General features: G+C 41.4%; 1 protein-coding gene across 2 annotated transcripts in view; it reads right to left on the bottom strand.

Moving 5' to 3' along the window:
- LOC139688035 (uncharacterized) overlaps window positions 1-22971 on the bottom strand; it is a 200873-nt gene that overhangs the window by 91443 nt on the left and 86459 nt on the right. For both annotated transcript variants that reach the window (XM_071585440.1, XM_071585441.1), the window contains exon 2: window positions 15330-15491. In XM_071585440.1, coding sequence (XP_071441541.1) covers window positions 15330-15452 — 123 coding nt within the window. In that variant the 5' untranslated portion in view covers window positions 15453-15491. The remainder of the gene's footprint in view (window positions 1-15329; window positions 15492-22971) is intronic.

Raw genomic sequence — 22971 nt, 5'->3', positions numbered from 1 at the left:
ATTAACTTTCACGCTTCGCGCGGTGGTACATGCAGTGCACAACTCTACTGTTCCTAAGCCTCCTAACAAAGTGTAACTAAGGGGTTCATTGTGGCCCCGCATCCGCTTACGTACAAACCCGGCCGTGGTATTCAGTAACTCTGCAACTAGAAGTCGCCAGTCGTCTCATTTGACGTCCTGCGGATCCACGCGTCTATGGCTGCGGAATGAAACCCACCGGTCAAGGGTTTGAGTCCATCCTCGGAGTGCTTTGAACGATACTCCGAAAGAGACATGTGAAGAAGAAAGTGCACTCGTCCAATCATCAAGAAGAAAAGGAGGCCGTATTCAAATTTAACGAATTAGAGTGGGATGCGGTCGGAGGAAAGGTGCAGGACACCCTCGGTTAATTCCTACTCTTGGGGAAACACAATTACGGATTCACACGCTATGTCAGCATATTAGATCAGATGATTTTAAAAAGAGAAATGGACTCCAACGTTTTCAAATATCAGCGCTCGTTCTCCCCTCGCCAAAGTCAGGATCGCAAATAAATATTTGAAAATCCGAAAATTTTTAATATGTCCCCCTTTATTTTCCTACACATGAGTTATATCCTGCGGGCTGCCACGTAAGCATAATAAGCCCGCTATCGGGGTGAAATCCATGCATTAGGATAGGGGTGGTCAGTTCATTTCCCTGTGCTTTTTGCGATTTCCTCCGGAAAGATCTAATAACTAATTCTACGGATTGGGAGGTGCCAACTCTAGGTGTGTCCAGAAATCTCACCAGGATGTGAACCCGAGCCCTTTCGTCAGTGGTAGAACGCGCTCCACCCACTGCTCCACAGATTACGAGTGTGGTCATATTCATGCGCAGATTTATGAAAATAAATACTGGTAGAGTGTTCGGAACGGAGGGAGGTGAAGGAAGGAGTGATAGGGTTGCAAAAATGGAGAGTGGGAGGGGGGATAGGGGGGTTGGGAAGGCAATAGGAGCGCGGGCAAGGCAGGATCTGCTTAAAAAGCACTTGGGTGACCGGGCTCCGTTTCGCCTCGAAACTCTTTCCGCTCAATTTGACTCGCCAGCTCTTTTGAGGAGTTTACATAATCTCCCGGAAAACGCTTCGCAGCTTTCTGTTTGACGGACAGAAAGCGGTGCTCTCGAGTAAATGGATTCCCTCGCCTGATCGCAAGATGTTTAACATCTCGGGCGTCCGGAACCGTGGTCGGGAAAACTCTGGCCAGCGATGGAGGGCCAATAAAATTAGGAATTGATGGTCACGTTCAATGCGTTTTAAACACCTTTTTTCCGGAAAAAATTTATTTAAATGAAGGGCGAACCAGGCCATTAGATGGTATTTAAATGATATGCTTAACACTTCATTTGGATGCAGCAATTGATAATTAGAGCAATGTAAGATTAGTGACAGGTCGTAAGAGGTATGTTGGTTTCACACCGACCCAGCGACGAATGATGGAATATTCAAATATCGCAATGGTTAAAGATTTTTTAATGTTCTGTGATTTTTATTACGTTGGTTGAGGGCACAATGTGTGTACAAAAGTATAGTCTGCATCAACGGATGCTTGAGCAATATACATTTCAATACGTCTAGCAGCATTTTTGGAGCCAAGTGTTTTGAACGAAGGCTGAAGGATTGTTTACGATAAGCAGAAAAGGATATGAACCAGATGCTTATGTTGTTGCTCAGATAGTTTTTTTTCCTGTTAGCAGGTGAAAATATTTTACCATGGAGATTTGAAATTATGCCAATATATTCAGAAGGTCGCATGACAAACGTTCAAGCTATCAAAAAACGCCATATGTCAGGGAAAACACGCATCTGCATTCAGCGCATGTTACCTAAATCATTAGAGAATCCTATTTTTGGACGAGCTATAATTTCCCAGAGTTTGAAGTGGTGAATGATATATTGGATCAATAATGTAGCCAAGTTCAGCGTATGGCTCGAAAAAATAATGTTCGTTATCACGACCTTGCCACTCTTCGACGTATTGGCGATTAAACCCCGGGCGTCGACTTTTTATTACCTATCTCTCGCAATTGTATGTATTTTTTCTCTGGACTATCCGAGAGCTTCATTATAAATTCAAAAACGCTAAGGTTATTGCGGAGATATTGCGTATGCAATCGCGTGTGCGATGACCAATGGGGATTCTAAAAACGTCTTCGGTGGAGAAGAAAACATAATCCCCTGGCGAGCCCCTCTGAAAGCTTAGTAAAACGAATGAAGGCTGAGAGCGAGAGTCAGACTCCCGTCTTGTAGCGCCAAATGGTTCGCAACTGGTTCCCATCAGCAACCGGTTCTTCCTTGCCCCGAAGAAAGAGGACGTTTTATCGAGGATCATATAAAAAGGTAACCTTCTTCCCCACTTATATTCAACACTGGGCCATTAGCAAAGATATAGCTTTTCTTTTCATTTGCCGCAAATCATCGCAACGGATGACTATGCCGAAGAATGTTTTCATGATTCTATTGACAGTGACATTGATGGCATTTCCAAGGAATCCAAAATAAAATTTGTTTCAGCTAGGATAAAAGGTGCCGGAATATTGTTTTATTTATCAGCTTGTCATTTCAAAGTCGTCCTGAATTAAAATATTGAATGAAATAAAAAGACAGCCTTTATGCATGACGTTTTATTCACAAGTTTATGTTTCCAAAAAAGTTTGTCGTAATAGTAAAAAAAAGCGGGTAATTATTTCATCAATTCGACGACATACCTGAAAAAACAACATCAACGAGTGTATGACAGCTATTACAAGATTCTCCGTAAATATGCTACCCGCAAGCAGGAAGCTAGGAAATCAATCCCTAGAACATTAAATTATTTTGAGTAAGAACAGAAAAAATACCGTCGCAGAAAGATTTAGCGAGCTAGGCTCATGCTTTTTGGGCGTAATCGAACGTATGCAAACTCGAAGACACTGGGAACACCTACAGTCCAAAGATACAACAATGCGTGGTTTTCCGTGCGTTTACTATTTACATACTACGGATAGAACACATAAGTCAGTCCCAAAGCTCCTAGCGAGCATCATTGAAAACGAACGAATATCCATCGAAGACGAACGCCCGGCGGAATCAATTCGTCCGGTTCTCAGACAAAATGGATGGACAACAAAAACCCAGAATTACGAGGAAGATGAAAAAAAAGATGGATAGGGCGGGGGAGAGAATGAAAGGGAGAACAATGGCGACCAAAAACTATCACTTTCGCTCGGGACAAACATTTGGCGCCGCAGCGGTAATCGCAGCGGTTTCGAGGTTTTAAAAGCGAGCAATTGTTGCGGGTCCAGGACGCTGTGGGAGCGAGGAAAAGAGAGAGGACGTATATCTAACTCGCCATTCGTCGAGGAAGGATAGCTTGCGCATGCGCGAGGAACGACTACATAGCTTCCCGCTGCGCTGCCTTGATACCGTGGCAACGGTACATTAGCCTCTTCCATCGACACGTCTACTGCTATTTCCCAGCCTCCTCTCGGCATATCTAGTTGCCGGCCTCCTCTGCACGAGGGAGATGGATATGGGGGAGGTGGGGTTTATATCAGGGGAAGACGAGGAAGGGCGAGCTCTGAAGAGAATTGCCCCGGGCAAGGACTCTTTGAGGGCACCGGGTGAGGCCCCGCACGGAGCCGCGGCCCTTCTGGAAGGACTGTGGACGGATGGGGGGAGGTCGAATTCCACGCTAAGACGGGGGGGGGGGGCTATAGTTTCACCCCTCTCCCCCAAGGTGTATCATCAAATCTCTACCCACACACCTTCAACGGGTCTGAAAATTAGAAAGAAAATAAAAATCTGTGAAATCATATTAGGAATACGTGATTGCTTACGGTGATTCCACCTTGCTCTCAAAATTGCTGACCAATTGCTGACTGGGAAAAGATATGATATGACTGTAGTCGGTATCTAATAATGCGACTACGGGATCCAAAATTCAGATAGGCGTGTTTTGGAGAAGGAATGACTGGATTTACACTCGCCTCATTTATTCGAACGGAGGGAATTTGGTAGCCAAAGGGGAGAGAATAAGTGTCATTTCAATAGCAACCATTCCTCCCCCCTCAATGATTTAGTACCCTCTTAGATCTCACTTTGTCTCCTCTTCCCAGTACACCCTTTCTCACCCCGAGATGGACCCGATCGTTAAAATGATAATCAAGTTAAAATCACATGATGAGAGAGAACTGAATATTCTTTCTTCTCTGACCAAAATGGGCTAAATAAATTAGGACTCCATTCATTGAAACCGTGGGAAAGGCATGGTTTACAGTCTTTTTGGTAATTAACAGCGCGATTTTCATGACGTCCGCTATTACATTCAAGCCATAAAGCCATAAACGAGAATGCATATTTCACCGAAGGGGTCGCCGATCGCCGTATTGCGCCGCAATCCTGAGCTCCCACCTCCACCATAAGAGCACTTTCACTCACATATTCTAGCGAACTCAACCGGAGAACTGCAGAGGTGAATAAAACAAGTGAATTGGGGCGCAACACAAATATCGCAATTAATGATCCGAGCAAAGCCGGATCACGGTGACTGGAGCTGTTGAGGGCGGTTTTTAGTCGACTTTGCACGGGCACGCATTTCTTCCCATCCTCCGTCGGAGTCACAAGAGGAAAAACTCGGCCGACGGACGTAATGACTCAGGGGAAACTAATAGGAAAGTCAGCAGAGCTTACCGACTAGTCTCTAGTGTATGTGCACCATCAAAACTTTAAACGGTGGGCGTGAAACCGCCCTCCCGCTTTAACGGCGTAACGGATTCCCCGGTTAACAGAAAGAAGATGTCCGCTTCAAGGGGTCTTGGAAGTCCACTTGGAAGCAGACGCCGCTCCCACTCACCCACTGTCTCCCCGTAATAAAAGTGGCGTCCATGAAATTATACTCCCTCCGCTCCCACGTCTCCATAAGGCCATGACCCTGGATGGTCTCCTCAATTTTCATCGCCTCGCATCTCTTAGCGCTCCGCCTAGACCTGCCAATCACGCAGAGGCACACGGGTGTAATTACACACACCCGTAATTACTCTTCCAAACAATGCATCTAAGGGTAGTTGTGCGAGAATGAGTTCATCAAATTAACTGTTCTATCACAATCCATTCCATCCGACCGTTCCTGTGCAGTCATAGAACATCGTCATAGAACTGGTACAGAAAAGATTGGACGCGAACAATAGTTTTGGGCGAGTTCTTCTGATGAAGTAATTTAATTGCACTCTATAACATCGCTTGATATGATGGAACTAGTTGATTTCTCAGGAATCGCGATTAGCTCAGTTGTTAGGTGAAAGGTTAGGATGGCGAAACCACGGGAAATACCCCTGCCCAGTAAAGGATATTTTTTTGGAGACTCGCTCAATAATGACGCATCACTTCATTAATGTTTATTTAAATGAAAGTTTGGAATCTTGAATTTTTTTCGCGATTAAACTCACCCTTAATTACGACCGCATTATGGCTGATTGTAATGAGTATTTTGTTCATCCCTTGTTCTAAATCCACTTCACGGAACGTTCCGCTGAATTAAATTCACCAGTAGACAGGCGTTGTTTTAAAACCCATCTCTAGAAGAGAAAATGAGCTCTTGGGGTTCTCATATGATCACGCACACGTAGCTAATTGGAAGATTTTGCCAAATTATTTTCAAAAAAAGCATCAATTCATCAACTTCGTCGACTATCAAAGACTAAGACAGCTTCGCAACATGATCTTTCCTGCCAAATCTTACCGATTTGATGAGAAGGAAAACATTTTCTTGAATATTATCACATTATCGACTCGACGGCGTAATGAGCGAAAGTTCATTACAAAGGAACGAACACCTATAGGATCTCAATTATAGTTTCCGCGAGGGTAAAAAACCGGGGGAATTAAGAATTTGGCAGGTGAAACGGGGGCCACTCAGCGACATCCGCGACCCGAGGCGTCGGAACCAACGACATATGGGATGTGCGACTCACGCTCTAGCTCCAGACGAGGATGCGTGCCGAAAGGATTTTAGGATGCATTGAACCAGGGTGGATATATAAAAAAAAGACATCATCCCCGGCATTAAGTGCGGGAAGAAAATGCACTTATGAACATAGAGCGACGTGCAAGCACGAAGGGATCTGCGATTCGATGTTTCTCTCATAGCAGCATTTGGGGAAACTTTCCATTTCGCCGCGGGTAACGTAACTCCCGGGTGGCGAAATTGTTTCACTCGCAACAGGAGCTAGCAGACACTCAAGTGGGCGATGGGAGGGGAGTTGAGCCCTTCGACGCATAGGGAACCGAAGTAGACCGGAAGAAATACTCCACGACAGAAGGAAACAATAGCGCTGACCCACCTACAGGGACGTAGACGATCAAACTGAACTGGATCGAGGAAGTAACGAAGATGTTGCGCGAAGGTTAACTGAAACGAGAGATAACCCCGTGGAAAAGAACTAACGGAAGGGGGATACAATTGTAAAATCGGGCATGTAAAAATGTGTACCATAAGTTGAAGACGATTGCGTAATGAAACTAAAATAATTGTCGAACGATTATTTAGGAAGAGTCCATGGAATATATTAATGAAATATACAAATCAAATTGTTGAATGAATCAAAACAATTTATAATTACATGGCATAATTATATTTTCCAAACACCATAATTGGATGATGTAATTACTTACAAACTAGAATAGATAAATACAATTAAAACCGAATAATTTATGTGATAAACTTATAGAGTCTACCTTGCTCAATATATAATTGGTGACATGATGCTTAACCAATGATAAATATAAGAAAAATCGGTCCCTGTTGAGATAATATCGATTGGATTCCTCAGCAATGAGAATGCCAAAGTAATGTCTCATAGCTTCTCCTATCGTTTACTGAACTAAATCAAATAGAAAGAGCTTTCTCTCGAAAAGCGACGGCACACAAGCATAAAGTGTTATTATAAACTTATTGATTTATTCGGAGGAAAATAATTCGCAATTGTGAAGTGCGCGTATGGAGGGTGGAGGTTGAAATACAAGGGGGGGAATGGAGAAAAGGAACAGTGAAGATGGATACAAATAAGGGAAAAGGTAGTTGGAACAAGGAATTAGGTTGGCATCAGGTGTAACTTCTTGAAAATGAGGAAAAAGCCCCAAGTCTTGATAAAAGCCAAGTTCACCAAACGGGTTCCCTTTATCCTACTCTTCTTGGGAAATCCCAATTTTACGCTGGTTTAATTTTCCAGTAAATGTAACGTATACAATTAAATTTTTGAACTATAATAAATAGGTAATGTTAGACCGCACGTGAACGGCAGGTTAAATTATATAAAATATGTAACTACATGATATCATTATTTTGAAAAGCATTGAAAACAACCCATAGATTAGAAAATTTGCAGGTTACCAGTCTTTGCTGATATTTTGTTAGTAGTTTGTTTGGTCTAATGGGTCCCTACCGCGCTACATTCTTTCAGCGGTGCACATGATAGATTATTGGCAAATAGTTTATCGATATGCTTAAAATATCAGAGTTGGCAATGTTTCCCCATACTCATTAACTTCCGAGTTTCCAAAGGTCTTCCGGATCGAAACCTTTTTGACATTTCGGCGAGCGACATGACGAATATCTCCGCCCTTGAAAGGCGCGAGTGATTTCCGGGTTAATCGTCCATGGATCATTCCTAAAGGTCTCCTGCCGAAAGTCATTGGGGTATTCTTCCGTTACGAACAACTCTCATTGATCATTTGCACGAATTGAATTGAGTGGATTTTTGGGAACTACCACACCTTTGGTGGATTATTTTATTTTAAACTCATTGCAACCGCATCCAAAAGCCTCATTCACCATAATAATGACAGCGTTTCACCATTATGGCACCAGGAGCTATACTGTTGACGAACTACGGCAGATTAGATTTACATCTGTCCCTTGAGAAAATAGCTCAATATATGAGTTATCGCAGAGCCGCGCATGGATTTTCAAAAGACATCCCTTCACTTTCCTGAAGTAGCCATTCACCTTTTCGACGCCTGTAATGAACCGCACGACAGCGGTGGTTCCTCCCCAATCCCCATATTGTCTTACTGCCTTGAAGGAAGCGTGTCATGCAGAGGCAATCATGAATCCAGATACATGCGGGCTTAAGTGAAATGATAGATAGAAATAAGTGGACAGTTATGGAATATATTATCATCAATCGTTTGCTTAACTGAGTTTTCCCTGACGTGTTGCTTAGGTGAAGAGTTCTTGGGACATTAAATCTTCTCCCTTATTACGTACGCATAAATCCCCCCGCCCGCCTCAATTAAATTTCTAATTTTATTTCTCATCAAAGGGTATGCGATGGGGAGCACAGTTAACTAACTAGATTGCCAGGGTTAATTACACTACATTTAGTTTTTTTTCTTAAGCGTAATTTTCTTGTTACTGTTACCGATTATCTACTATATCGGTAGCAATTAAAAGGAGTATTTTTCAGCTTACCAATTTCAACGACTGGAAATAAAGTCTTTTTTTATAAGTAGAATGATTCCTCTCGGTCCATCTTTAGTCTTAGGATTCTTAGATTAATGAGTTACGAACTCGTTTTCACAAAAACAAAGACTGAAACGAAGATACCTTTTTCAAATCCTCGTGTTTGATAAGGTGAACACTGAAATCTAATGACTAACGATTAATGTTTTAAACCTGTGGATACAGCCATTAACTAGGAGATACATCACTTACGTTTTATGCATCAGCCAATGGGAATGTGAGAATCTGGAAAAGAAGACTTTCGAGTGAGACGTTGATTCGTAATCATACTAAATTTGAACGACTGACGCAAGAAGATTGTTGAGAGCGGCCAGTGCTTACATTCGCTACATTCTTACAATGGCGGGAGGGTTCATGGCTATCCCCGCCTCCGCCAGCCGTCGGGCACCCCGGCGGGATATGGGATTGCGAGATTAATCTTTGAGACTTCGTTGCACTTCAAGGACTAACGCCATCCAACTTACCCAGACCGCTCTTGGCAACGTCTGATTTCACCTTACCCTTAATCCAGGGGAGTCCTTACGACTTAAAAAAATTTTTTCTAAGTAACGTTTGCATCCATGTTCTTAAAGAAATATTTTCGTTGGTATCGAAAAAAATGCATACCAATGAAAACAGAGTATGGAAGTCATACACGTATAAATATATGTAAAAGTCGTCAAGGATAAATAAAGGGATGACTCTCCAGAATCAAATCGTGCCGTCCTCTCAAAGGAATAATTGATATAAATCGTTGGTAATTCGTTTCTTGTTGGAAACATTATTATATTTTCCATTCCAACGAGTATCCGTCCATCATGTGGACATTGGAAGTATGGAAAAAATGATTTGACTAGAGAGGAAGACCAACCACGGAAGTTTTGTTAATGCTGGGGGAGGAGAGGGAGATGTTGGATGAAATACCAAGAAGGCATAAAAAGTGGATGGAGGAGATATTTAAAGAGGCAGTGGGATGCTGAAGGTCATTACAGAAGGTTGAACGAGGCAAACGGGAAATAGAGACAGAAAGAGAATATAGGCGTTTGAACGGAGAGGAAGATGGTAGAATGTATGAAGAATTAGGGAAGATAATGATGGGGAACAGAAAAGCTGTGATGCTGGAATGAGCCCACGGTGTTATTTCATAGTCTTCGGGGACCACCGAAAACTTATCTCTAACCTGTACATTTCGAAAAATAATATTCTCCGGAGAAACATTTCGCACATCTTTAGTTTCGTATGGAACATGGTATAACCTCATACTCGTACGGTGGCTCGCAGGATACCTTAGACGTGTACATAGACGAATTAACGGTAAACTGGTTTTCCTATTTCATTTCCCACGCCGTAATCATTACGGTTCCTCTATTAAAGGTATCTATAATTAAATAGAGGAACGCGTATAATTTCACATTAATATTAATATATATATATATATATTAATATTATAATTATATTATTATTAAATATATTAATATTATAAATATATTAATATTATATATATATTAATATTATACATTAATATATATTAATAAAAATATATTTCACATTATAATAATTTCACCTGTGGGATGTGAATCCTAGAATTTATGTAGTAAAATTTTATATTCCGACGATTATCTTCATGTGTAACGTATATGTGTGTGTGTGTATATAAATAAATAAACAAACAAATAAATAAATAAACAAACAAACAAATAAATAAATAAACAAACAAATAAATAAATAAATTATATATATATATATATATATATATATATATAACCACACAGGTATGCATATACTCTTCCGTCTTATGGAAATTTTCCTTCCATTTCCTCGAGGGAAAGACCAAAAAAAAGTGGACAGAGAAACTGTAATTAATACCTTGAAGTGAATGTCCCAGAAATCCTTTTTTTCCTTAAGTCTACTCAAGTGGAGGTTTTGAAGGTTTTAATTCCAGCGCATGAAAAAACGACGGCCAGGTCGTTTATTCACCCGGGGCATCGTTCCTTGGTGTCAATGCCGCGCCGTCCGCGGCCGTTTTGTCGATCTCCTTCGCCGCCGAAGGCTCTCTCTCTCTACTTGCCCGACGTCGATCGCTTCCGACTTGCGGGGACGGGCGTCGGAGGTCCAACCACGAAACTGGTTTTGGGTGCACCATGGCTGGCGGGCTGATTTGTCAAGGCGACGGCTCCGGTGGGGATCCACAGTGAACAACCACGGAGGAAAGCTCTCAGAAGCAACAAAATTATATTTTCGTTCGGGCGCTGCGCTGCAATATTATGGGTACTATCGTAAGATTTGGACCTAATAAAATAATCGTGTTATCGACCCCTATTGCGCGTGCCAAGGGAACCTAACAAGGGGAATCATATTACGATTAGCTTCAATGTAACAATTTCAGAGTGTAAAAATCATTCGCTTTGACTGGGATCCCTGTCAAGGCGAATGATTTTTACACTCTGAAATTGTTGCATTGAAATGCACATTAGCGGATGACTCCGTTAAAAGTTACTGTTGCGGCATATCCCGCAGTTTCTTTGGAATTTACGATTAACTTAATGATTTTGTAACGTTGAGTATTTTTTCCACGTTAAAATAATAATATTTTATTCGTATCCGGCAAAATTGTTGTATATTCCGGGGTTAGCTCTTCTCCGACACTTTGTTTTAAGAAAGTGTGCATTGCGAATTAGAGTGAGAAATAATATCTGACATCTCATTTGAACAAGAAGAAAATATACCTAATTCTAATTGATTTTTGTTTTTATTTGGAAATATTTTACGCCAGCTAAACAATGAAATTATCAACCAACGTACTCGTATTAAGATATGGGTTTCAAGCAACTGGGAACTCTCAGTTTCAACCAAGCTGTGCTTTTGTTTCAACCAAGTTGTGTTATATTTTGCCATCAACATCGGCCTGAGAAGAGCTGCAGGCGACACAGGGAAAGGAACTAAATGCACTCCTACTCAAATGTGAGAATTTCACGCTCTCTACAGCTTAATTAGTACGATGCGAGTCCTAACTTTGTCCGCCACAGAAACCTTCGGGTCGGATCATGATATCAGTTATTATAATGGCCGAATAGCGAGCATAACTGCCGATCTAAGAACAAATATCCCGTCCCAGATCCTAGTCTTGGGGATTCATTTAGAGGCGTCGAAAGAATTGCAGGCCCGAGTGCATCGTACGGACAAAAGGGAAAGGATTCGTAGTGCGGACTGGCACTGGGCCGCAGAACGCCCGCGGGACGCCCACCACCGGCGTCGCGCACCAGCGGATTACGGCACGCGTTTTTTGTCTCCACCCTTCCCGTTGCGTCAAATGCTTCCGCTCGTCGAATCACGAGACGGTGTGGCGTGTGAGGCGCCAGTTCTCTCCCGCCATCTTTATCTCCTTCACTTACCCCCGCCCCCCCCGCTCGACGATTTCGAATGCGGCAAATTTAATTTTGGAGAAACGGCACAAACGAGAGGGTGAGTCCGGGAAAACTTCCTACTTCCGCAAGATTTTTTCGTGAAACCCTCCAGGCGGCGGACTCCGCTCTCAACTCGAACATTCACCGGACTCCAAAAATCCACTCAAATTTTCCCACTAGGCTTGCCCCGTTTTCTCATTGGTGGGGAGTTCTCGCATAGACTTTTTTTTGCGCTAGACGCAGTCGATGGACGATTTAGCTTTTTCTTTATCGTTTCTGAAATCTCGTCGTATCCATTTCACAAGGCATAGCACCGCCTGGCCAAGAGAAAATGTGATTTTTGTGTCCGAGGAGGAATGGAAAAAAACGGTTAATTTAGCCGAGAGAAAATCATAACTAAACGTGCCTTGTTAGGTCTGCTGAGGACATGCTTCGTATGATTTGATTATTATCCAAAAAAAATTATGAAACCATGTCAGGGCACACTCTGACCCATCACGCAATCATTTCTTGATGTTTGAAAAAATTCATCCACAACATCTCTAAGCTCAAAGCTCCACGTGGACATATGGCAGGAGATACTTGTATCTTAGGATGTGGACGTATCTCTTGGACGAATTTAGGAAATGACCTAATTGGTTTATTGCAGGAAATTGTGAATTTGTTTAGCTGAGTGTTCAAAAACAGATCTTGTTTTACTGAATCATAGCCTTTCTTTGCTTAAAGCATTTGTGTAAGTCAATATTTAATACTTTTTTGTTAAGTGAAGCCATCTATAAATTCTTTTTAATCGCCTACTTATTACCTACTTTGAAAATGAAATCTCAAATCGAAAATCAGAAGGTATCTTTCTCGGAGATAAGGATCGGTATTCAGCCCCTAATACTTGATAACTTCCTTTATGCAATATGAAACATTTATTATCTAACCCGCGACCTTCTTTACCTTAATGATTTCACAATATTCTCCCTATCACGGCATTGATAGTATTCCAAAAAACATTATTTTAAACTAGGTAAACTACAACGGAAGATTTCGTTTTCATAATAGTAACCATGGTTTCACAAATGCGACCACCAAAGCATTTTATGTCAACGGCAGATAACGTTCCCGAATGTGACTTTTTCTCCCTTTACTTTTTACTTCAACCTTGTTCACGATTTTAGAGAGCTTTGCCCATTTAATACTCGATATACCGGAAAAATGAGGTCGGTAATAAATTTTTTATATTAGTTCTTTTATTATTCCATTTCTGTACTCCATTTCCGGTCTTTTACAATGTTAAATTCAAGAATTTTGAAATATTGATAATGCATAAAAACACACTTGCGGTTCACAGGTTTTTTGCCCCTCCCATGATCCTAGAAACGACCAAAATCAGACGTGTTTTCACACTTGATTGGACCCCTATCTCAATTTTTTCCGCCTTGTCTCGTTTGGCAACCGACCCACAAAACTACGAGTCAATATACAATTCCATTTAGACAGCCATTAGCGAAGTGCCTTCCAGTGACTATAAATCATTGCATAACTCCTACATCCACTCTTTATGGTATAATTAGTTGAAATTTTCGCATATTGCTAAAATTTTCGATTGTTTTGGAGATATTATGATTTAATGCTAAAAGAGGTGGATCGTTGCATGACAACTTGTACTCCAGCATATTTTGTTTCGTGGAAATTTAATGTTTCTGGTATGTATTGAACTCTATCATCGTTTTCACTAAAGAATTAACACAAAAATCACAATTAATTTGACTGAATCTATTGCTTGGACCTATTCCCGTACATCTATGAGCACGATGTTTCAGAGTAATGTATTTATATATTTTCTTAAATACAATGTACCATTATGGAAAAACGGAATTACACGTAAAACGAAAACAAATCACGTGTGATCGTGTAGATGATTCGTAAGTTGCTTCTCACAAACCAAATTCGTTTAACAAAATACCAGAGATTTCCCTTGGTTTCAAACTTCAAGTATGTTATTTACGGACAAATCTTTATCTTACATTCCTCGTGTTTTGACCCAACGGCCTAATCCTCTCCTCCCATACCATATCTCACGTTTCATCGTTTGTTAACATTTTTCCCATTCATCTCACTTTCTCCACCAATAGAAACAATTCACGAATGACAGCTGCTTGGGTTGAGCTACATTAGCATCATGCCGCTGAAATTTCTAAATTTTCCGTTTAAGTTTAACTTGCGTTTATTTATTCAAAACCCGACTGTTTTTTACAGCTAACTTAGGTCGGTTAAAGAAATGCGTCGCACTTCATCTGAGGAAGGAGACTAAAAACGCTGGAGGGTCTCTTTGAGACACACCACTCCATCCCTGGTTCCCAATCATTCGATCGGAAGCCATGCCCAATCGATTCACAAGTATCAATAAATTAACCTTCGCTACACTACGCTGATTTAAATAGCTAACTATAGTCAACCATGGATTACGAAATGGGTCGATATTTTGTTGGCCATGAACTCTTTATTCGCGGGAACCAATCAAAGGTCAAATAAGGAAAAAATTCCCCGATCGAACATTAAATGTTGCCAGTGGGACCAGTTCTTGGTTTTCTTTAAATGAGCAAACGCATATGAAACCCAGAGGAGAACTCTTGCTTTTTTTTAAATGTCCAGAAGATTTGTTCGTTCGAAGGTTTCCGCGGCGATGAGTAGGTGATTTCCACATTTTTCGGGCTGCGTCCGCGTATGTCGTTTAAAAGTACAACAGTTGGAGTGAACCTGGACACTCTATTCTCTTCGACGACGCTAAAATAATAGCGAAAGAAGGAAAATACTTCCAGAGAATAATCAGAGAGGCCATTGAAATCGTTAAAAGGCCAAAAAATTTTAACAGAGAGGATGGATATCCACTCCACAGTGCGTGGAAACGAATAATCCCGCGCAAATATGAGGACGTTCCCTGATTGGCCAAGAAATTTCCCGGTATTGGCGCCGGATTTTTCCTATATAAGACGGGACAACAAGCTTCTTTTCATCCTTGACCTGAGGACGCCAGCAGGATAGCTGGCGAAACTGTTGTACTTTTAAACGACATACGCGGACGCAGCCCGAAAAATGTGGAAATCGTCCAGAAGATTTATTCACTTAAGAACATTTTATGGCTTTTCGGTGAAAAATATTTTTTCTCCAACGGTAAAGAGAATTCCACGCCCGACGATTCATCTTTGATGATGAATATCTCTGCACAGGACAGTATAGAAACATTGAAGAGGAAATGAATGGACATAAGCAGAAAATCATTCCATATTAAAGGAGAAATCTTACACTTCATCGCCCCTCGTGAGTCGACGTTAACAACAGAGGACAAGGGAGGGATTTTAAGAAAGTCTTTCCGCCCTCCCGGGGGTGTTGTGCGCCCCTTCTCCTTTCCTTCCTTCCACCCCTCCTGCACACTCACCTTGATCAGCTTCTCCTTGTTGTACCACACGTCCTCCTCGTCCTCGGTCGTGGCAGCCGGCGAGGGACCGTCCATCGTCAGGTCGTCCCGTGAGCGGGACAATATCCGGCGCCTCGACACCATCGCAGCACTCGCCTCACCTCTCAAATGGAACGCTTCAGCCTGTCCGGGGAGGAGAGAGAGGGAATCTTTTAGCGCTACACGAAGAGATTCTGTAAGGAGAGACGGGAGAGGTGGGAGGGATGGGGAGAGAGGAAGACCGGTGCCACCAGTTGCCCACTGCCGCCGGGAGAGGTAGGGCTGGGCTGGGCTGGTGAGGAGCGAGCCTCTTTTCGAGATAGCAATTTCGAGAATGGGCACGGGACGCCGGTGGAAACTTATTAAGTGAATGGGACTTCGTCAAACACGTATTGGACGCGGTGATTATTTACTCATTACCTGCACGAGCGGGGAATTCTTCGAGAGAACCTCGGGGAGTGAAAAAAAATAATAACCGCGGTATTAAAAGTAGCTGGGAACACCCGCAAGTGACGTTATTATGGATAATTATTGTATCTTAATAGTATGTACACAGCAGCAAGAGTATTGGGTTCACATCGTATTAATTACAAGTTAATCGGTCATTAAACGCTATAAAGAAGATTATAGCTCAATGAAATAGCATTATTGAACAATTAAACAATTTCTGTGGATTAAAAACCATTGTGATATTATCATTTAAATATTTGTTGCAAGGCTCGGACGATGGATATCCAATATGTCCCAAGTTTTTTTTCAAGATGGCATTTAATTCGCAGATGCTCTTATCAAAACTGTAAATTTGAACCAACTGAATTATAAATCGTGGGAATATCCTAATCAGATTAAAGTGTTGAATCGTTGGAGGAAATAACGCGTAGAACCCACAGAAGTTTTTTTCCATGTCATTAAACCTCAGATTGTTTTTATTTTAAACAATATTTTGACCTGCACCGAAGAAAAAGAGATATTTTAAATTGGAATGGAAGAATTAAGAAATGAAGATTATTTTTCAAAGGGATATGTATCAACTTAAAGAAATATTGCAACAAATACAAATCAGTAAGGAATGATGAAGGATGAAGGTGTTTCAAGTGGAACAACGTTACAGTACGGAAAATCAAAGATTTTTATCGCTGACCCTAAATAATGAACGATCGATCGATTCACGACACTTTCAAGGATTTGTTGCGATTCCCTTGTTTAAGAGAGGATTTTAAAACTCACAATCAGCTGATACTATGGTAGGGACAGACAAATACAACGCACTGTATTTGTTACAAGACAAAGTTTATTGTAGCTAAATGGCCCATTAAGAATCTGTTTGAAATCTTGATAGATCATTTAGGTACATATAACTTAGTTGTTATTGAAGCACTGAGGAGGTAATGTAAAAAGGGTTGTTTACGGTTAGGGGGACTGTAAATATACTACTCAAAGGCGTACGTTTCAAGACACCTTCGCGGGGCAGAAAGCAGTGTTTGACGAACCGTAATATTCCCATTTCTGTTCTCATCCTTAGCATGACTCCATTCATGAGGAACGTAGAAACGAAATGAAAACTTGTATTTGACGATACATTATGGAATTAATGAATAAATATTGGATAATATATAGTAACCGGGCTCGTTAAATAAAAGAACTGTACTTTTAAATAAATGAAGTTGAAGTCAATCGATGATTTAATTTGAATTATTCCGTCTAGCGCAACAATACGCCCCTCAGCATGTTTATGCATACATACGGAAAATGTTTAATTGACATTTGATGAATCATTTTGTTATGGAAATAATTTAATAAAGAATGTTAACATCGTGTGAAAAAATTTCCAAAGTAGCTATTTATTTAGATTTTTTTTCAACAAGAGGACATGGATGACCTTTTTACTTGATCAAACCTTCCACCGACTCAAAGTTGCCTCGCAGTGTTTCCCAACCGATTATTTTTAGAAGCGCGACACATCCTACGGACTCTTTTGTAAGTGGTAACACCCGTATTTATCACCACCAAAGACTTTTTTTATTTTCATCGCAACTAATGGAAAGCTGTCTTTTAATAGTCATTAAGGTTTTGAATTTTCAGCCGTGACTTCACGGGATCTTTCAGATGCATTAATGTTTTCTCTCCGTGTTAAATTGGAACGGACAGTAATTTTTATTACCAGAGCAAGGAAAATTACGATAATTTATCACAAATTATGTTCGGTGTATCAATAATAAAAAAATGTAAAAATTATTTATACTGTCACAAGGAAACGTTTTCATTAGAATTGAAATCGACTGGGAAGCATCTAATATGAATATGTTACCGGGGTAGTCCAAGTGACTTTTACATTCAGACCTACTTATAAACGTTTTTGAAGAAAGACTTTTGATGAGGAGTCATAGTGAATGTGATGCTGGCACCGGAAACTGATTGCAAAAGAGATCTTGGCGTAGAAATATTTGTATTTCAAAGAATTTACCTTTCCCTTTACAACAAACAATTTTGAACACACATCTGAGATACGCGAGGATTGGTTTTACCCATTCGGTAACAAGGAAAAAACGAAATACTTGAGAAAAACAAACTTTCCAAAGTCCAGTGGTCCATTAGGATTCCATCATCGAGAGGTAGTAATATCTTTTATATCTACCATCCCGTCAAATTGACGTCCATTTTAGCACTCCCGAATTTCCAGGATAACGATTGTAAAAATGGGCTTTGGGTCTTCGATAAGGTTTATTGAAAACGTAATACCGCACCGGGGCTTCGATAGGTTGAAAAATGGGGATGGATCCCGAGCAGCGAAAATACGTGAGCGCACCCGTCCCTCGAACTGTTTTCTGGAACTTAATCGGCGTCGGGCCCAGAGGCGCGTGCGTCCGAAAATAAGAAAAAAAAACATCGCGAAAAACCGCTCATCACCTCCCTTCGGGCTCTTTGGGTAACACCTTGGACCGAGCAGGTTTGATCCTTCGACCGAATCCCCATCTCGCTTCCCAGAACATAACGCTACCTCTCGTACTCACTTCGCCGCTACCACCACACGTGATATACCCATCAATGGCGCAGATGCGGTGTGACTAGAGGGTAGAAGAATGTTGTGAATTCTTTTTGGAAAGAGTTCATGTTTTTTTTAACTGAAATAAATTGTGAAACAAAATTTCTATCGAAATCCAACTTTTTTGTAAACTCATTACGGCAAAAACTTAACAACGTGTTATTGGTGAAGATAAAGCAGACCTCATTCAACCCAAAGACTGGTTTGACGGGCGGAGAGTGAAGTTCACCACGCTTGTGTACTGAAGAGCAACGGTGGCGGCGCGTGGATTTCACCCACTTAAAGAATAATAAGGTGAGTTACTTTCCAAAGTTTTCACGGAAAGATCAGGTATCGGAAAAATCGTACATCTTGGGTGAATCTGAGGGGTGCACAGAGACGGAATCATAATAAATAGGAATCGAACCTGGGCTCTACAGTCAGCAGTCCAACTCTAAACCCACCAGGTTACCGCAACGTCATCAAATGAAATATACACTGATTAAAATGAAAATTCTAAGGCGATCCTGTAACTTTCACTTGTAGTTACTTTACGATGGGCAATAGAACTTTAGAAACGAGTGGATATATTTTCACTCACTTCATCGGTCACCGACTACCTACAGTTTGGGCGGAAAGAATATTCCATATGGCTCTCGGTTAAATCCGTGAAATTTTGGTACAAAGAAACTAAATACCGTATATGCCGTATTAATGGAGCTCACTTAAAGAAAAAATGTAAATCAATGCAACAATTTCAGAGTGTAAAAATCATTCGCCTGAAATTGTTGCATTGAAATGCACATTAGCGGATGACTCCGTTAAAAGTTACTGTTGCGGCATCTCCCGCAGTTTCTTTGGAAATAATGTAAAAAAATAATAAAAATAATGACAGCTGTTATCGGACAAAACCGTAATTTCTTCTTGACTACCATCGCTAAAATGGAGTCACACACGTTTTTCAATCCTCCAGAAATGAATTGGTGAACTTAATTCTTTCACTCCCGAAGCGTCAACACAAAAGGCCACGCGTGCGCGAAAGATTGACTCCCCTGACCCCTCCCCTCCGAGCCAACCACGCCTTGCTGAATTTATTACTGAGAGCGCTGTGCAGATGACGGACGGCAACCAAATGCGGAACCTGATTTCTCCCAAATAATAGTTTGGCCATGGAGGGGTTGGATAGAAAGGGTTAGTGAGAGGGTCCCACGGCCCCCATGCATGGTTCGGGCCCACCCTATCCGCAGCCACCCTAGGGTGAGAGGGAGGAGGAGGATCCAATCATTCATTCATCGACGGAGAGAGAAGAGAAAACTCGCCGACAAAGTGATTCGGGAATACGCGGAATTGTTCGGCCACGAAGGGCGGTTCGCAGCGAGGAGGGGTAATATATTATTTCGTGAAGAGATGAAGGGTGAGCTTACTGGGACAGCCACTGGACCGACGTGGAAGCCGCTCCCACTCCATCTCACTCATCCGGAGAGAAATACAGTGATATGGCGGTCTAGAATTTATCAAAAGCAACAATATTTTAACGTGATTGTATTGTTATCGCAGTTAACAATTGATGTTGAGCAGTGAAGTAACAGATGTATATTTTTCTGTACTTATTCTTATTATTATTATTATTTACATGCGACTCCTGAAATCTTATCTATGTCCGAAAAGTTTCGACGTTTACCTACTACGTCCTACTAAAAGAGGCTCGGTTCTTGCTCCCGGGAGAGTGAAATTTTTCTTTCTTTCTTTTTTCCCTCCTCCCGGGAAATTTACTCGCTCATGCGTTCTTGGCGTTCCAGACACAGGGTCTCGTGGACAGTCAACCAATCGAGTGTGTGGAAAAGTTCCGCCTGAATGAAATGTGTGCTTGCACGCACGTCCGGAGAGGGCAGTAGTAACGCAAACTTTCTACCCGCGGAATGCTCGAAACGACAACATGGCGGATGAGCGTATATATAGCAGAAGAACAGACAAAGCCCCCAAAACCGAAGCGAATTTCATCGTGGATAAACCATCGATCCATAGACATGAACAAAGCGATGCGAATTTCAATATCTTTGGTGGCATGTTTTTATTTTTACCCGAAAGGCGTCACATACGCTGTCGTCCCTCATTGTGTCTCACCAGGATAGTTCGGCCAAAGTTACTATTTTCAGTAAGTACAGCTCTGCTGTTATCTACTGTTAGTGTCAAATCAAAACTAAATACAATGAGTAGAAATTTCAGTTCCAAAGGCTTCTATACAATGTCAAAAGAAATAATTGTAGGCAGTAAGTACTCATCAGTCCGATTTAGGGCAGTCCAAGGTTTAACTCAATTACAAAGATAATCGGGAGGAAAATTAGCCAGCATCTTTTGTATACAACCATGAAATTTCACCCGATTGAACCACGTTGTAAAACATAAGGATTTATTGCTATTTAAAATTGAATTGTACAATACGGAATTATTTTAATTTGTGGAGAAGATTTTTGAAGCTAAGTAGTCCTTTTAAAGAGGTGCACCGAGGTGTCAGGTACATGTCATTTTGATTAAATATTCAGAATTTGTAGTTAGGTGCACTCTATCAAATGGCGGTGATAAAACAGGCTCTTCCGATGTTATTTTTCTCAAAAAATTACATTGAAAGACAAGATTTTTTACATTCTCTTGTGGGAGGATTTACGTAATAGAGCATAAATACATGTAGTTCTCACGAAAAACTGATATCAATTACTTAAATACATATAAGGGAGCTATAATAGTGTCAGCATGACAGCATCTACCAAATTTTTTATGGGACAGAACAGTGAAAATCGCGGGCATTAAATAATTGGCGTCTAAGAACAGTTCCAAAATAAGTCATCGAGCACGTTTAAAAAATTATTTCAAACCAGAGGGTACTTTTAAATCTGTATATTCACATAATTTACGTTTACGAATAATCACGAATGGGTGTTGCAGTACTTTTACACCTTTTTTCATAAATATTTGAACTATTGTGACGCGTCGGCTCGTGTAGTCACGATCCTACTTCCTTAATTGGTCGGTCGACTCATGCCGACGCTGGCAATGCATGCGCCCGCGGAGTTTTCACCCGTCATTATACTCTGCGCGTGCCCAGGGGACGCGTGCGCCCGCGACTCTCGCACGCGGTCCCGCCTCCATCGTTCTCCCGTGGCGCGTGAAGATCACGGGACGGTGGTACATACAACCGCTGGAAGGAGCGGGGCAGAGAGTTGTGGAGAAAAGAGGGGTTCCCCTCCGTTGCTAGGTGGGGAGGGGCTAGAGGGAGAAAGTCTCGAGGAAAGTACTGCATGGGAACACGCTCACAGATGTGCGGCTTGGGGGGAGGGGAGTGAAAGAATGGATTAAGGCGAGTGTGAGGAGGGGGAGGGAGATGGCAGTGGGAGGGACTAGAGGGGAGAGAGAGAGGGGGGGTGAGGAAAAGAAAATGTAAGGAGAGAGGCTGAGACTCGAAGACGAGAGATGCGATTATCTCATTCTTCATCGAATACTCAATGTAAAATGAATCGATACGTCAATGTATTCGAGGTTGTGTCGGTTTGAGTTTTAGGATTATTCTTGAACGGGTCGTGATATTTGACTTAAAGTATCGCCGATATTGACGCTGGTATACCATAAGAAAGGCTACGGATAAATTGAATCGTGTGTAAATGTCTAAATCCCCATTCTTCTATTTGTGTCCAGAGCTCAAGCAGTGTTTCCAGCGTAGGAGAGAGATCGTCTGTTTTCGACCAATGGCATTGTTTTCATCTATCTTCCCTTCCAAATTATTACTTTTATTAATTATTTCCCCCCCCCCCTCCAACATGCCCTAGAGGCGACTTTTTGAGTGTTGTATAGGTGTAAATTCACCAGAAAAACTGCTTGTTTTAACTTTGGGGTCCTCTTCACTTTACTCTCGTACACATCTCTCCCCGTTTATTCTCCGTCGCTGTATCCTCTACGTAACCTTATTCTATATTTTTTTTGCACATTTTCTCATGCCGAATCCCATTATTTCTTGTCGGAATACTCTCTTTAGATCAGGTTGTGGGTAGCACCAAGTTTCAAAAGTTAATGGTTAGCTGTGGTCTAGTTTTCCAATTGCCCATAATTCTGGGCTGTTCAGTGGCTACAGTCAATGCAGACACTTTCATGCGATTCTTCCTTATTTGCGGTCGCAGTTCACCAGAGAACAATAAATTTCTATCCATCACAAGCGCCATGTTCATCTTAAATAAGCCGTACTCAATTGTTTGCTGAGATTCACTCATTAACCTTTATCGTAATTCCGAGGGAAAGATATCTAATTCGGATTTGTACCAACCTATGATTATGAACATATCAAATCAGTCTTGTCCCATTTCTAGATTTCATCTGCTAGAAGCCAGTAATTTGCTTTAATGTCCGTTATTCCCAACGCCATAATATTTATAATCTGGAATGTGACTACGGATTGTAAATAAACAAGGGAGCATCATTTACGTCACGATATTAAGAACTAGATGGTGCACGTAAACTTCCGTGGGCATTCTTTCAATTGAAAACCTTAAGCTGTCGGAAGCTTCGCCGAAAACTATTTTGCAAGCATACGGATCGACTCATAGCTCATATAGA

Source organism: Hetaerina americana, unplaced genomic scaffold, assembly GCF_022747635.1.
Source record: "Hetaerina americana unplaced genomic scaffold, ioHetAmer1.1.p SCAF_2, whole genome shotgun sequence".
Taxonomy (NCBI): domain Eukaryota; kingdom Metazoa; phylum Arthropoda; class Insecta; order Odonata; family Calopterygidae; genus Hetaerina; species Hetaerina americana.
This window is presented reverse-complemented; position numbering and strand designations above follow the sequence as displayed.